The 17975-nt window shown below is 34.4% G+C and overlaps 1 protein-coding gene across 1 annotated transcript; it reads right to left on the reverse strand.

Annotated features, from left to right (window-relative positions):
* Window positions 1–12545: 12545 nt before the first annotated feature.
* LOC141653368 (UDP-glycosyltransferase TURAN) lies at window positions 12546–15564 on the reverse strand. The gene is made up of 2 exons (XM_074461103.1): window positions 15338–15564; window positions 12546–14542 (listed from the first exon to the last, which is right to left on the reverse strand). Exon 2 carries the CDS (start codon window positions 14369–14371, stop codon window positions 12938–12940), a length of 1434 nt encoding a protein of 477 aa, XP_074317204.1. The 5' UTR covers window positions 14372–14542; window positions 15338–15564; the 3' UTR covers window positions 12546–12937.
* Between the last annotated feature and the right edge of the window lie 2411 nt (window positions 15565–17975).

Below are 17975 nucleotides of genomic sequence, written 5' to 3' on the forward strand. Positions count from 1 at the left end.
TAAGTTACTCCGTATAACGTAACTCCAGCTGAATGAAAATCCCCAAATTGATTTAGGGATTTGGGTCACCAAATCGAAACCTATGGCGGCATCAACGGCAAGGGACGGCAGCAAGCAAGGCGGCATCAGGTGGTTTCTACGGCGGCTTTGCAGCGGCGGTCGAAGAGCAGAACAAGGAGGAGAGCAGTCAGGAGGACGGAAATGAAAGAATGAGCGAAAGGAAGGAAAGAGATAAGAGAAAACGGAGGCTTACCACGGTAGTGGTGCTTTGACGGCAACGAGGGTGACGGTGTGGGCATGGTTGATGGTGGCAGAGACGGGGATGACTGGTGGTGCACGAAAACATGCGAGGGAGGAGAGCGAGTTGGATTATTTGTATATGAAAAGGAAGTAAGGAGGAAGGAGAAGAAGGGAGGCTCACGGCGGTGGTGCTGCTCTGACGGCAATAAGAGTTGTTCTGATGGCAGCTGATAAAGGCGTGCGAGATGACAGAGGTGATAAGATATGGCTTCCGTTTCCGAAACAGAGGAAAACAGAGGAGCAAAACGGAGGTAAGGGCTGCGGGTTGGAGGTTGAATGGTGGCGTAAGCGTTGGTCTGGGCTCTGTACTCCAGTGGTGAAGGTGAGTTGGTGTCGGGTCGATTTGAGTCTTGGTATGGATGTGTGTTGTGGTGCTGTACTGCTTGTGTCAGGTGTGAAAGCTGCTTGGTAACGGACTCGTTGTCGACTCGGATTCAGGTAGCTATAGAATGCGGAATATGGCTGTTTTATTGAGTCTTGAGCGGTATATGAAACTGGTGTCGGGTTGAGGAGATGGTATAAGAGGAGTGTTGTAGTCAAAAATATAAGCAGGATGTGTATAGTGTAGTTATAGAAGTTATCGAACACATGTGAGGTGAGGTGAAGGTAGTAACAAAACTATATGCAGAGGAAAAGATACATGTGAATGTATAGCAATGCATGTGAACTAAGGCAGCTGAACAATGGAGGTGTATAGTGGAAATGACAAAACTACATGCAGGGAAAAACAAGAGAAGCAAGGTTGACATAGCCAAATGTTTGATACACTACAAATGAGTGTGATAAATGTTTGGGGTGATGTGAAGAAACATTATTGAATAGGGCAACGATTGTCATCGTATTTTTATTTAAAACAACTTTTGATTACAATTAAAATGCACAAATTCATTTATAAAAATGAATGTTAATAAATTTAAATTGAAAACGAATTGAGATAAACGTAACTTAATATAATTGGGAAATTATAAAAGTAGTTTTAATTGTAATTAAATCAAATAAATTTGTAGCAGTTTAACACGGGGTGTTACATTATGTAAATCTTTTTGATCAAAAGTAAGATTAACGAAATTGCTTGTAAGATGTAGGAATAATTTAAATTAAAATGGAAATGTGACGAAAACAATTTAAAATATGCGTGGAAAAATATAAAAGCAGATCTATATATAATTAAGTCAAATTAATCAGTAGTGATTTAATACGGTGTGTTACAACGGGGGCGAAGGTTTCATCATAATGGAGACCTTGGACTTGGGTAAATCCTTTTGCCACTAGCTTAGCTTTGTAGACATCATCATGTCCTTCTATGACATTCTTGACATTGAAAATCCATTTGCATTGAAGAGGTCTTGCCCCTTTAGGCAAATCCACCAAGTTCCAAACTTGGTTTTCATGCATAGAATCCATCTCGGACTTCATGGCTTTAAGCCATAAGGAGGAATTTGGACTAGAGATTGCAGCCTTGTAGGTGGCGGGCTCGTCACTTTCTGAAAGCAACACATCGAGTGTTCCATGTTCTTCGATAAGTCCCACATATCGATCGGGATGGCGAATAACTCGGCCCGTTCTTCTAAGAGGAGGAGGGACAACCGCGCTAGACGACGAAGGAACATCTTCTTGCGTCTCTACCTCGGTTTGTGGCTCTTGAACTTCATCAAGTTCAAAATTTCTCCCACTCTATCTCTTAGAAATAAATTCTCTTTCTAAGAAGACAGCCTCGCAATACACAAACACTTTGTTTTCTTGAGGCTTGTAGAAGTAATATCCTCGAGAGGTCACGGGGTAACCTACAAAGATGCATTTTTCGGATCTTGGGGCAAGCTTGTTGTCGGTCTTTGCCTTGACGTAAGCATTACATCCCCAAATATTCATGTAGGATAGATTAGAAACTCTTCCTTTCCATATCTCAAATGGAGTCTTTTCGGTTGTCTTTATGGGACTATTATTCAAAGATATAATTGCAGTTTGGATTGCAAATCCCCAAAACGAGTTCGGTAACTCGGTTTGACTCATCATGGATCGAACCATATCAAGTAGGGTTCGATTTCTCCTTTCGGCAACACCATTGAGTTGTGGTGTTCCGGGTGGAGAAACTTGTCATATAATACCACAACCTTTCAAGTGTGAATCGAATTCAAGGCTAAGATATTCTCCACCACGATCGGATCGTAGTGCCTTTATCCTTTTGTTCAATTGGTTCTCTACTTCGTTTTGAAATTCCTTGAATTTCTCAAAAGCTTAACTTTTATGCTTCATTAGATAGATATACCCATATCTACTCAAGTCATCGGTGAAGGTTATGAAGTAGTCATAATTTTCTCGAGCGGTGATACTCATTGGTCCACATACATCGGTATGTATGAGTCCCAATAGTTCACTTGCTCGATTTCCTTTACCGCTAAAAGGATTTCGAGTCATTTTGCCAAGAAGGCAATATTCGCATGTTCCATATGATTGATAATCAAATGGTGTAATCACATTAGTGGAAATTAATCTTTTGATGCGATTCTCGTTTATGTGACCTAATCGACAATGCCAAATGAACGATTCATCTGGATCACTTGATTTGAGTTTCTTTGATTGAATGTTGTAGATGTCATTAGTCGGATTCGAGGTTTCTAAAATGTAAATGTCATTAATGGAAGGCGCTTGGCCTATAACCAAGTCGTTCCTTGAAATAGTACAACGATTGTTCTTAATGACAAAACAAAAACCGTCCATGTCCAACATAGCGATTGAAATAATGTTTTTAAAAAGTGTAGGCACATAAAAACAATTATGTAACTACAACTCAAATCCATTAGGCAAAGCTAATACATAAGTTCCCTTGGATTCGGCCGCTACTCGAGCTCCATTTCCAAGGCGTAGATCCACATCTCCTTTGCTAAGCCTCTTCACGTCTCTTAACCCCTGTAAATGATTACAAAGGTGAGAACCACAACCGGTATCCAGTATCCATGTCATAGTGGAAGTATAATTTACATCAATAACATAAATTTCCTTAGGAATTTTATCTTTTGGAACGATGATTCCTTCCCTTATATTTCGTAAATATACGGGACAATTCCTAAGCCAATGTCCCATGCCATAGAAATAATGGCACTCATCTTCAACTTGCTTGAAGTTTTTCCCTTTCTTTTCCTTATTCTTAAACTTTTTGCCCTTGGAAGCAAGAACTTGATTGCTTAACCTCCCACTAGTTTTGGCATCTTTCTCTTCCAAAGACAAAGATCCTATAGATTTTATGAGGCGGTCTTCCTGAGACCGGCTTACAAGAGATCTTGTAGTAGTAGGAGGTTTAGAAGAAGTGATGAAGTTTATGTTTCCATCCGAACCTATCCCAAAAGAAAGTTCTCTAGTAGTGTCGAAATCATTGTTGAAGCAAACGTCGTCAAAAACATTGTGGCAAGACTCAATGGTAATCTGTGTAGTAGCGTTTGATGGATTCATTGTAATGAACTACAAGTATGGAGGAAAAGGAAATATTAACATTTGACTTTTTAAATCATTCTTGTAAATAACTTAACAAGATATGAGCATTTATATAGCGACCTCTACCCAACTATTATAAATGATTCCGAGATCCAAATTCATATTAACTTGGGCACGGGGTAGCCGATTCATCGCTCATCAATATAACTCGGTGGATTAACTCTTTAATCGATTCTACTTTTAGAACTCTCGGTCGACAAAATTACTCTAATATTTATCTATAGCCCGGAACACATGCGACTACGGTCACGAATACTTCCGTTGAGCTCAATCCAAATTTCAAATAAATGTGTCCATGATCCAAATTCACATTAACTTGGGCACGGGGTAGCCGATTCATCCCTCATCAACATGAATTCGGTGGATAGACATTTATCACCCACTTCCCCTACGTAACAAGGCTTGTACCCCGGGGTGGCCGAGTGCACTCCCTCGCGAAATAGGTTGTCATGGTTTCTACTTTTTGGTAAGGCTAAGTCTCAATTGTTTATTTTAGCGAGAGGTCATGTCAATTTATTATCTATCACGTTTTAAGTGAACTAAAGCGGTGAACTACGATAATTGTGATTGACACGGTCGATAAACTCGATAAAAATGCATGTTTAGTTATGGCGATTTAGCGATGCATGCAACATATAAATAAAATGCAAAGCATAAATAAAATCCTAGTATGGCCTTCCTAAAATAGTAAATCTAATAAACTATTATAAATTCGGAAACCAACTCCTTTGGTCCCTTGAACTTCGGTCTTGGCACACATTTCAAGGCAACACTTTCTTTAATGGATCGCCTTCTCGAGTGGCACCGTCTTCAAGGAACTCCGGAATAAATAAATTACATAATAAATTACATAATTTCCTATTATACATTTGTAATTAAAAATAAAAATAAATCTATTAAATTACAAAACGGTGATACGAGATCACAATAAATTACAACCGAATCGATATTCCCATACATTTCGGGTAATATCCATTAAAAATAAGGCCATACTAAGTAAAATTACATAATTCAAAAATTACATAAAATTAAAATATGACAATCATAAATAAAATGCAGCATTATAATATGTATGAACATGCCCAATTTTATGCTAAATCGCCTTTAAGGAGCCAATATCGTATATTAATCGGTTTTTACGGATTTGCGTGATTTAACCTTTTAAAATCACAATAATTACATAAATTCATATTTATGTACAAGTTAATTACCCTAACCAACTTAGGACTCAAAATTAGTCTCCACTAACATATATATATATATATATATATATATATATATATATATATATATATATATATATATATATATATATATATATATATATATATATATATAATCAAGTTGAAACTTATTTGTGGATGCGCCACATGTCAACCCAGCCTTAAATACACATATTAATTACAGCTGAAATTAAATACAAACTTAATAAATGTTGTATAAATCTCGGCAAAGTATTAATTATAGTTTAATAAATTTTATTATAAAATTATATTAAATAATTACGGTGATTTGATTCTAAATTTATTAAAAAGTTATTTTAATAAAAATTCTAAAATGTAAATAATTACGTTTATTGTGAAAAATGCTTTCAATTGAGTATAATTTTTGTTATATTTATTTTGATATGTAGAGATGATTAAAGTGAGTGTCTCACAATGTTTACATTTACGTAAAAAAACATTTTAAGAAAGTCATAAAACTTAGACTATTAAATCCATTAAGAAAAATATATTTGGAAGAGTCATTGTATATATTGAAAACACAACTTTAAAAAAAACTACTAAGAGATAAGTTTTTATAGTCTAAGAATGAAAAAAATTATATTGGACAAATTGAATACATATGAGATTTTGATAGGTTTTAATGATAACGAGTATGTGTACGAGTGTGTATGTACATAGTGATCGCGAGTGCATTTGAATAATCAAAACAAAAGTAATGATTATTAAGTAATATAGTATTATAAATGACATGAAAAAGTAGAAAACATGTTATATTTTTTTTAATATCTTTAATTAAATATGTATAAGTCAAATATAAAATATTGATCATGACTAACTAAATATTTTATATGTTATCTTTTAAATACTTTGAAGTTAAACATCAAAAAATAATATTTGAGAAAGTTCAACCTATTATATTTACAGGTAATAAACTCTTAAACATCATTATATATAATTGTTTAAAAAAAATAAAAGGTGCAAATTTCTCATAGATATGTTTGACACATATCACATTCAAGACATAATCAAAACATTTGAATAAATTGAGTTTAAACTCTATATGTTTGATAGATAACTGTCACATGTTATACATAAAAAATTAAAAATTATATAAAATTATGTTCACATCATTTTGAATAAATATTAATTGATTTGAGACATAAAGTATCGTGAAATGATATAATTTGAGGACTTATTGTTGATTGTTGTATTATTCGAATAAATTTTATTTTGATTAATATGATATTTCACCAGACACAAATTTATTTATAAAACGTTGATCATGCATAATTAATTATCATTTATTAGTTTTAACTAAAACTGTTATGTAAATTATTTTTAAACATTGAAGTTAAACCTAAAAAAATTAAATTTGAGAAAAAATTATTTATAAGATAAAATATTGAAGGTCATATATGAATTATATTATTATTCTTCAATTATAATCATAAAATTTTATAACAGGTCACGCGAAGCGCGGGATACTACCTAGTAATTAACTTATATTTCTTAATATTGTTCATAAATGGACTCAAAATACAAAATTTTGCCATAAACTTCAAATTAAATCATAAAAATTTCAAATAATTTCAAATTTTGAAATTTAAACTCATGAACATTCTGGAAAAATATCATGACACTCATAATGCTAAAAAACATAGGTTAAAAATTTCGAAAATTTATCGAGAAAAACAATGTTGCGGTTTATCGGATTTATCAATTATTACCATAAAAATATGAGAAAAATTATTTTTATTAAATTTTCACTTTTAGATCTGAAATATATGATAAAATGCAACATGTGACGTTTTTCCTTAGTCATGAAGTATGTTTTAGCATTTTTTACTAATTAAAGTTATTATTTATATGATTTTTCATCAAAAATTCATAAATTATGGATAAAGACTTCATTATAGCCAAATATTTTACACACATCTTGTAAAATTTCATTGACAACATACTAAATTTTCATGACCAGATTCGAAATATAACTCATATTAACCTATTTTCCCATTTAAATACGATTTTAACTTGAAAAATCCATATTTCGAGCGTAACAATGCATTTTATTATGAAAATTTACACACCATAAGTAGATAATATATGTAAAAACATATCCAAAAACCACTGTAAAAATCGAAGTTTAGCTATTTTTAGTCCAAAAATGACATTTTTATCATAAAAATCACATTTTAATGCCATTATTATATAAAATGAGCAATAAAATCCATAAATGAACCAAAATATCCTAAATATATTTTAGGACCAGAAACTTTAACATGCAAATAAATTTCGTGATATTTCATAATAAACACAAATTTATAAGTTTTGTTTGTTAATCTTATAACTCGGAAAAACAATAACCGATTTGCATGCAAACAACCTAAGGCTCATGATACCGCTTGTTAGAAATTATTAATCTCATTATATAACATATTCATATATGTGAGAAATTATTTAGTCATAAAATAATTACAAATCTTATGCATGCAAACATAAATAAAAATAGTGAAGAAATCGTTATTCTTACTATGGATTTTCGGATTAAAAGGGCAGAAGTAAGATCTCCTTCTTACTTGTTCTTGAGCTTTTCTTACTAATGGAAGAACAAGGATTCAAAGATAGAATCCCTCCCAAAGATGAATACCCAAAATAACCTCTTAATAGATTAATATTACTTGATCTAGAATAATAATAATCTTACTAAAATTGACCCAAAAAAATTATTTTTGTCCTCTTGAAAATTCGGCCAAGAGAGGATGATTATAGAGAGATTTTATTTCTCTAAGCTTTTTGAATTAGAGAGAATTTTTATTTTCTTACACTAGAAAATAATACAAGTTGTGAATGAATAATTAGAGAGAAAAACTCTCTATAATGGCCCTTTTGAAAACCGGTTATGGGGGGTGGCAAGGGCCAATGCATGACCAAGATGCTCTTCACAAAAGCAACTAGGTGTGTATGGCTATGTATTAGGTCTTATGATTATGCTTTCCACTTAAACATAATTAACATAATTTAAATCTAATACTCCCTCCTTATTTTCGGCACTTACATAAAATGGGAGGTCCATTTTATATTTTGTCATTTGTCAATTTGTCATATGTTACATGTTACATGACATGTCACAATGCAATGTATTTTTAACATATTAAAAATCAACGTATTAATAAAAATACGTCATGTACAAAAATCGACTTAGTAATTCATAATTACTCGTACCAAAAATGGTTTATCAATTATAAATCACAACGTCTTGTATTTATAATAAATTATTCATTCAGTTTCAATTGTTTCGTAAACAATAATTTTATCCAAGTAATAAAACAATTTGATTACTTAGACCGTATCTTTATTTAATCAAATTACAATAAGACACGTCAATAAAACTCACAAAATCATCCGTCAATTTTAAGCAATTTAATTAACCCGTATCGACATACGATCAATTAAATAATCAATTAAGAGTGTTACCCTTTAGGTATGACCTAAGGGGATCAACTGATCACCACCGTCGCACGACAATAATGTCAAACTCTAGTCAGCCAATCATTACCGATATGTGTGGACCAGTTGACAGTAAAATATTACTTCCCACATGTATTCTTAAAATGAGATTTAAACATGTGATCATCATGATCGACAGTTGTGATCGCATTATTGTCGGAGGACACATATTCCAACATTCACCTGTTGGCGAGATAAGAAATATGCCTACTCCATATCCCATATAATTCGATGCTCCATTGAAATACAAATCTCAAATATCATTCTCGACGTGAACCACGTTTTCCTCGGGAAATGACTAAGTGTCGATAACTTCCGTTTCTTCGATTGGATTTTCGGCGGGGAAATCGGCAACCGCCCTTCCCTTGATCACTTTTAAAGGTACATATTTGAGATCGAACTCTGATAACATGAGGGTTCATCTCGACATTCTTCCATTTAGCACTGGTTTTTCAAACAAGTACTTGATCAGATTCATTTTGGAGTAGACACTCACATTGTAGCTAAGCATGTAATGTCTTAATTTCTTTGTGGCCCAGACTCGGGCCAAACACGTCTTTTCAAGAGGTGTATACTTCATTTCATAGTTGATCGCAGGGTAAAGTCGTCACACCCTTATCAAAAACTATTTATAAATTACCCAATTTAGTAGTACAAATCGGGATCGAACCACAAGGATGGCGGGGTGTATACTTAATCGGTTCAAATCCTATTTTAGTCAAACAAGAGCAAGATTGGTTGATTATAAATTAAGATGCAAACAAGATAAATGACTAAACTAAACGAAATTCTTTACTACTCAAATGAATGAAAACTAAGGTCTTTGGGTTCACTTGGGGAAGTTGGGAAAGAGAAGATTGTTAACAAGAAATGGGTAATGATAAAGGTCTATGATTGATCCTAATTTCTTAGTCAATTAGAGTTAACCAACAAGCATTTACTTAGTAAGAAAAACGCGTCTCGACCATGCCATATAGGCCTTCCATTGGCTTTTGACCTAGGATAAACTAAACATGATAATGAAAGACTCAAACTTTCATTTAAGCAATCCATCAAACATTTCATAGGCATGAGAGTAAGGGTTTACAAACAAGCTTTCACTTAGTTGAGACAAACTCATCACAAACATGCATAAAGATTATCTAATAGCATAAGCACCAAGATGGATCAAATATGTCTAAGAAAGGCTCCAACTTTCATTTAAGCATCTCATTAAACACTTCTAAAAACATCCAATAGCATAATGCACCAAGATAAGTTAAACATGCTAATAAAAGACTCAAACTTTCGTTCAAACATTTCATCGAGCACTTCATATGCACAAGAGTAAGACCAATTAATTACCCAATTTAAAAGGTTAACAACCCAAATTCATCCCCTTTAATCACCCAAGATCCCCCATGACCTTAGATAAGACTACTCACCCATGATTATAGAGGAGAAATTAACAACAAAAGACAATAGCATATGAACAATGACAAACAACATGGTGACTTGAACAAAGAGTAATTAATTAATATGAGAAATGTAAACAAATGAAAACAAGATGTAAATAAGAGAGAAATTGTATCAACTAAGGGGAAATGAACAAGCTTGGATAATAATGGAAGATGAATTTCTTCTTGTCTTCCAATTACAACCCAATGAACAATTGTAAACTATTGAGAAATGAAGAACTTGGATAAACTAGAGAGCAAACCCTTATAAACATATTACAAGTCCCTTAATTTGCCGATATAGAACAACTTTACTCTCAAACAGTCAAACTCATGGGGTGTTACAAAGACATCGTTAAAAGATTTATGGAATACTTGACATCTATGTTACTCCAACTCTTCTTATTCCCTCATGTACCCGTGTTCGACAATCGACACTCGGACATTGATATGACACTTGGACACCTCATTTTAAGCCAAATTTGCATACTTTTCATAAAATTAGCTGTGTCTGACACTTGGACACGCACCCGTGTCGAATACTTCTAAAAGTGTTTGAGTAACATATAGATTGACATAGTGTCTATCTTCTAACTCAGTGTTGAGTTTACTGTTTCCTAACAACAAAGATTGTGGATGAGACAATTATATTCACATTGAAATTGGGTCTTATTAGATGTAACATCTTCCATCATAACCAATTTATGGCTGCTCACTCACCGGTGAACCGCCAAATATTGAGTTTAAGATGATAGGCTAAATATAAGTTTTCTCCCAAAAAACGTTTTACCCCCAAAAAAACTAAAGACTAATTGCCAGTGGAGTACGACTTTGACATCATGCATACAGGGGCGGATCTAGGGGGTTCGGGTGGGCACGTGCCCACCATGTGGTTGTAAATATTAATACGGAAAATTCACGTGGTACCCCTAAACTTTACCATTTTGCACATGGTACCCAATATTTTAAGTTGATGTACATAATACCCCCATGTTTCATTTTTATGCACAACATGCCCTTTTTGTTGCTATAAAAAAATTCAAATGAGCATAACTCCTAGACCGGAATTCAGATTCGGCAAAATCTTTTTTCTAAAATGATTATTTCGCCATAATATACGATTTGAGAAAAAAAAATGTCGACCGACATTTTATACGGTTTTTTCTTATCGAAAATCTCAAATTAACCATATCTTCGATTTTAAATTTTTGAATGACCATTTTTGTTTTATCAATCTGTAGATCTCGAAGAGGTCATCAATTTGGAAAAAAAAATTAGTCAATTCCGATTTCTGGTTTATGATTTGTGCTCAATTGAAAATTTTAAGAACGATAAAAAGGGCACGTTGTGCTTGAAAATCAAATCTCAAGGATATCATGTGCACAAACTTAAAAAGTTGGGTACCACATGAAAAATGACAAAGTTCGAGGGTACCACGTGAATTTTCCGATATTAATATGTATAGGTCTCATAGTGAAGCAAGAAAAGATGGGACTATGGGAGCTCAGTTGGTAGGAACCTTGTCAAGCAATTAGATGGTCGCAGGTTCTATTCCTAGTGTCAACCTTTTTGTTAAAAACAGTATACACGTATTCTATATATTTGCTTTATACATGTATATTAATGCTCGTTTTCAAAAGCAAACATATAGAATTGAATGGAATGGAGGAAGTATTTCATAGTCAAAAATTGTTTGGCACATGAATCGAACCCTTGATCTATGAATAAAATAGTGATGTCTTATTAATCTAGTCTCAACCATTGAAACACTAGTGATAATTATTCTAATAGATACTATTTTATATTTTTATCTTATGACAAGAGAAATTATTTATCGATTACATTTAAGATTATAGCAAGCAAAAAATTTTATAAAAGATCCGATTATTTTTCCACTTTACAACACTAATTTATGGATTTAGCGAAGTAAATATTGCTTTTTTTTTTTTAAATGGAAGATAATGTATTAAAAAAAATTGTGCTCTCCTACTTGAAATCCTAGATCTGCCCCTGCATGCATAAGGGAAAAAATAATATATACCATAATGACAAGATTAAAGCTCTAATGCCATAGTTTAAATTTTCAGTTTCACCATTTACTTATCAACTACTCTATAAGCAAAAACTTCAGAGTGAGAGCAACACATCGGCTGGTTTTAACAAGAAAAACACTAAAGATTTACCGACACCTACTTAGGTTAAAGCTCCCGGAGAATTGACTCAGAGCATGTCTTCCCAACCGATGGCACACTACCTTGCGAAAAATTTAGAAAAAACTTAATGAAACCGAGGCAGGCAATGTATAAATAGACGAGGAGCAGACGACTATCATTTGTTTTTATTACAGTATTGTTCATCTAAAAGGAGAGCACAAAAGGCTCTACATTCCCTTGCACCCATTTTTGTTGTTTTTTCTCAAGTATTTGTATTGCCTAACTAACAAATACGAGAAAGATGAATCTCTTTACTAAGGAAACAGAAACGTTATCGACCTCTGCTTTAGGAACCGACAAATTTAGCACACCGTTTAAAAGAATTTCGACACATGAAACCTTGAATGTGTACCAACTAATCACATAGGTGAAACTGAAACAAATATTCGAACGTTAGCATAACCACCACAATAATTCACAAAGTTCCTGACGATGTCAAAATCATTTATTCAAGGACAAGATAAATCAAAATATATTCCGAAGAGGTACGACTCCAAATATTAAGCATGCTAAACAGACCCCAACCATTGATATAAGAAATTATTCTGCGAGTTTGTCTTTATGAGTATTTGTATTTAACCCAAAACGATCCTCGACTCCCGAAACACCAAAATTCATTCCAAAATTTGTGATGGCAAGGAATTTGTATAATCAGGATTCAAATCTAAGATCCTATACATGAAAGCTCTATAGAAGTAACAAAGAAGCAGAAGCCACACCATACAAGAACGTAGAAGCCGGAGCCACACCATTCAAGAACGTAACATCAGCGGCAATCCTTAGATGTAACCTTTAAAAATAAAGGTTGGGCATGCTCCTCCCACTCAGTTGCCCAAGCTGCAGAAGATCTTGTTTCCACAGCTCCACTTCTCAGCGATCTGAGAACATCACATTTGTCAGGGAATCCCTTAAAAAGTGCTAAGAGCTGGTCTGCAAGTTCGGAAGAAGACGAGAAAAGGAGACCATTCCTTTCGACTTTGACAAGTTCCTCTATACATGAGTACGAGACAGCACATACAGGCAACCCACAGCCAAACATGTCCACAACCTTCATAGGAAGATCCAATCCTGATGAAGAAGTATGCAAACAGACCCCCAGGTCCGCTGATCCAAGAAGCATAGGATAGTCTTCCGCTGATAGCCACATTGTACGGAAAGCCACGCGTCTGAGGTTTAACTTCTTTATCTTTTGTTCATATATTTCTTTTTCAGGACCTTTTCCTGTTATTATAAATAACAATCTTGGATACATATATTGTCTCCCAGTGTCCATTCTGTCCCAAAAAACAACTTCTTGTTCTGAATCATCCTCGTTTAAGAGTGCAGCAGCACGTCTGTCATACATGACTGCAGCTTCCAAAAGGATACTAAAGTCTTCATCTGGTGTCCAGCTAGTACTACTAACAATAAGTGCTGGCCGGTGTGGCTTCTCCGCAATGCCAGATCCAGTAATGGTTGTAAAAAGAGTATCACTTTGCTCATTTGTCCTTATATCTGTGCCTTCATGGCTTATACAATCTTGAATCCCCTCGCAATATCTTAGTTCTTTATCCAGCTTGAGAAACAGCTTATGTTTCTCCAACAACGAAGAAGGATGAAAAAATTCAGGAGGTTGATCATACAGCACAGTGGCTTTGATTCCCCAATTTTGAGCTAATTCATGCTGCATTGCCTTAGTGACACAAAGAGAACCATCTGCAAGCTGTCCATAGTGCTTCTCAAACCAGCGATAAACTGCAACAAAACGGCTTCCTCTGCCAAGAGAAAGCCCAAGCAGAGTATATCCAAAATTATGCCAATCCACTATTAATACAGAATGCCTTAACCAGCTTGCCCATTTCACAGCTATCAACGTTGGAACAGAGGGCGGATTCTGCACTAAAAAAAGATCTGGAGCTGGTATTTTAACACAAAGATACCATAGAAGCACGATGAATTGAAATACTGGCTTCAGCAAAAGTATGATACAACGAAGCACCCATGGCAGTTTTTGAGTGAATTTTGGCCATTCTGCCATTCTGTGAATAAAAATGGAAGGGTGCTCCAGAATAGCAGCGTGTGGATCAGAACCTCCATATGCAACAATATCTACCTTGAGAGATGCCTGGCGAGCAAGAGAAAGAGCGTGGTACTGCATTCTAGGACTACGACCAATGTCTCCTAGGACTACCACTGCTGCTCTTCCTCTTTTTTTACTCATTTTCTATTTTGTTTTTTTTACTTTGAATATTGGACCTGATTAGTCTCAAGGAGTAGAGTCAAAGTTGCTTTCAGTAGACGCAAAAATCATATCTGCAATTTCAGCTTTTATTGCTTCAATTGTTTCCACAAGGTTTATAATACCCACGGTCTTCAATTCATTCCTTTAAACCTTATTAAGATGACGAAAACAAAAATTGGAGATGAATGAGCATTTTATGATATATCGACATATCATAGTTAGAATAATATATTTAGTATTATGGGATAAAGATTTATAACTCAAGGTAGAACCGTAATAATCACACTCACTAAATTATGAATAAACCACAAGTGTTTATCAATGCAGATCTTAAGTAAACCTATTTTATGTATCAAAATTCATCATATAATCATAAGGCGGCTTAACCCTCGAAAAAAAAGGCAAGGAATACTTCAGGAGCTACAGTTTACACCTCGGATCAATGCATATCTTAACTAAACCTACTTCATGTATTACATCACATATAATTACAGACAACTTAACCTCAGAAAAGTAGGCAAGGAATCAATTCATGAGCTACCGTTTATACCTCGAACCAATACAGATCTTAACTAACTAATTCATGTATCACACTCAGCATAAAATCACAGGCAGCTTAACCATAGAAATAAGGCAGGGAATTACATCATGAGCTACGGTTTACGCCTCGATAATCTCAATTGAAGCTAATTACTTCACAATTAAATACACACAATGCATACCTAAAATACATTACTATTAATTTACACTAAAAAGCTACTAATTCACCCCATAAAACAAGTCATTAAAGGGAAACCTTAATTAACCCAGAAAAATAAGTAATTAAAAGGAAACCTCCTAATTCACTTAGATGATTTCAGAAATTAGGGTTTTCAAAGCATTAAGTGAAGAATAACGAATAAATTAAGAGAATTAAGAGTAAGGAAAAGGAGTAAAAGGAATTACAGTGATGAAGTAATAGGCGGATGATCAATCAAAATTGATAAAGGGAGTAAACCCTAGAAATCAATTGAACGTGACGCTTTTATTTCGATTTGGGGAGGTGCTGCGGTAGGTGGGTAGGCCCGACGGAGGCAATAGATGATGAACCGGCCGGTCGTTATTGAGAGAGTGGGATCAGTAATTCAGTATATCGGATCCTACGCATTATTTGACAAAACAAGACTGACTTTAGTGATAGAATGATTCTCACCTGCAACATAATACCGTCATTTGAAAAAAAAAAAAAAAAAAAAAAAAAAAAAAAGATATTTTTACACGGCACTTTCTTAATTTTTCGATTTTCTACACATTTTGCACTTTACACTTTTTAAAACATACATGGTACCCTTAATTGTTTTCATTATCACTAGGTGTACCCCTAAACTTTATTTTCCATCAATTAAACTTAGTTTTAGGCGTTAGGTAATGACTTGGACGCGTAACCAAACTTGTCATTTATTATCCCATGACATAAGGACTCTATTAGGTTCAATATCCATCTCGATCCTAATATTTATTGATATATATGGGTTAAATGGGCTAAAAACTTTTTGACAGAAAATTTATTTATTCTTTGCCAAATTATCATGTCCAAAGATGGATATTGAGCCTAATAGAGTCATTATGTCATGGGATGATAAATGACAAGCTTGGTTACGCGTCCAAGTAATCACTTAACGCCTAAAACTTAGTTTAATTGACGAAAAATAAAGTTTAGGGGTACACTTAGTGATAATGACGACAATTATGGGTACCATGTATGTTTTAAAAAGTGTAGGGGTACCATGTAGAAAGTCGAAAAATTGAGGGGGTACCATATAGAATATCCAAAAAAAAAAACATATTGTTAAACTAGACGGTTTTAAAGGAGGAGCCAATATCCCTTGTACTGTTGTTAACGAAAAAGTCATAACATGACTTTAGTTATCCTATCCTCTAAGATCCGAAAATTAGGTGAATCGAAATTGACTTTACCTGGGATTAAATCGATAATCGATATCCTTGTTTCAATCCAAACCTGACCGTTGACCCGATATTGACTCAACCCAGCAGGTGACTCGATAAGCTTAATAATTGTAATTGAACAAACTTGACATTATCTCAAATTTTTCACTTAAAACTAAAGTTGATATAGTGATACAGCGTACATTGTTAGATATAAAATTACCCATCCAAAACTAAATTATATAAGATAAAATGTATGTTGATAACTTGACCCAGCATTAGACCTGAACCGGGCTGGACCCGACTTGATAACCGATGATGACCTGACATGAACGGTAATCGACCCAAACTCGTCGTTATGTGATTTTCTTTTTACTTTTTTTTCACTGTGAGCCTAAAGTGATTCTTTGTTTGTCAATATTTTGATGATAAACGGTATCCATTATATCTTTAACCATGTTCAATTGATCATTACTTTTCGCAAAAATAGTAATCGGACCTCTTACTTTGTCTCATCGTGAGATATTATCCTCAAATTTCAATTGGAGTAATTAAACCTCTTTAGTTTGACAAAAAAAAAAAAGTGAAATTCAACCCCCTCTCCTGCATTATTATTGTTGATTTGTTATTAACTTATTATACTCTTTTGGTGCTTACACCTTTCAAAATAAATAAAAATGAGCAAGAAAAATGTCTTTAAATCTACAGTAAAATTAGAGGACAGTCCCAAGTAGGGATGGCAGTGGGTCGGGGATCCGACCCAGACCCTGAGGGTCGGACCCTAACGGGTCGGGTATGGGTCTCATTTTTTCAGACCCAATGGGTATGGGTCGGGTATAGGTCTTAAGAAAATATTTAGGGTCCGGGTCCGGATCTAAGTTATGAGACCCATACCCGACCCTTAGACCCTTTATTAAAGAAAAAAAATCAAAATTACAACTTTTCTGAATTCATACTGGCAAACTGTAGAAACCCAACTAAAGTCTATTTCTCTTCCCTCATCCCATAAAGTGATAAAACCCAACCAAACTCTTCTGACAATACCACCACTCCACCACTGACACAAGAAAACCACCACCACAGCACTAATACGCGACTGACAACCAGCTCTCTAATAGCCGGCAATCGACAACCACCATTAACGACAGATTAATAAACTCATAATGGTAAAGTAGTATGAATTTTTTTTTAATATTATAGACCCCATAGCTGTTAATCTTGTTACTAAAGTGGCTGAAACTCGGACCCGCGGGTAGACCCAGACCCTACCCTTACCCATAGGGTCCGGGTATGGGTCCTCAAATTTTAGACCCTTCATGGGTCCGGGTGAATGCACGGGTCCAAAGGGAAAATCTCGGGTCGGGTCCGGGTCTAGGCGGACCCTACCCAGACCCTACCCATTGCCATCCCTAGTCCCAAGTCACAACTCTATAACTAGCAGGGGTTGTTTCTCGTGATGAAACATAATGCGCAAATTCTCAAATTTATTAACTTTGGTCATCCTTATAAATTAAAACTGCCAATCAAATTATAGGATCTTATCTTAATAAATAGAAGAACATTTAACCCCTCCTCCTTCATCCACGTCACCACATTCAACATTTTTTTAAAAAATAAAAAAATTAAAGGTGGGACCCACCACAAAGAATCTGAATTT

The sequence above is a fragment of the Silene latifolia genome, chromosome 4, assembly GCF_048544455.1.
Source record: "Silene latifolia isolate original U9 population chromosome 4, ASM4854445v1, whole genome shotgun sequence".
Classification (NCBI taxonomy): Eukaryota; Viridiplantae; Streptophyta; class Magnoliopsida; order Caryophyllales; family Caryophyllaceae; genus Silene; species Silene latifolia.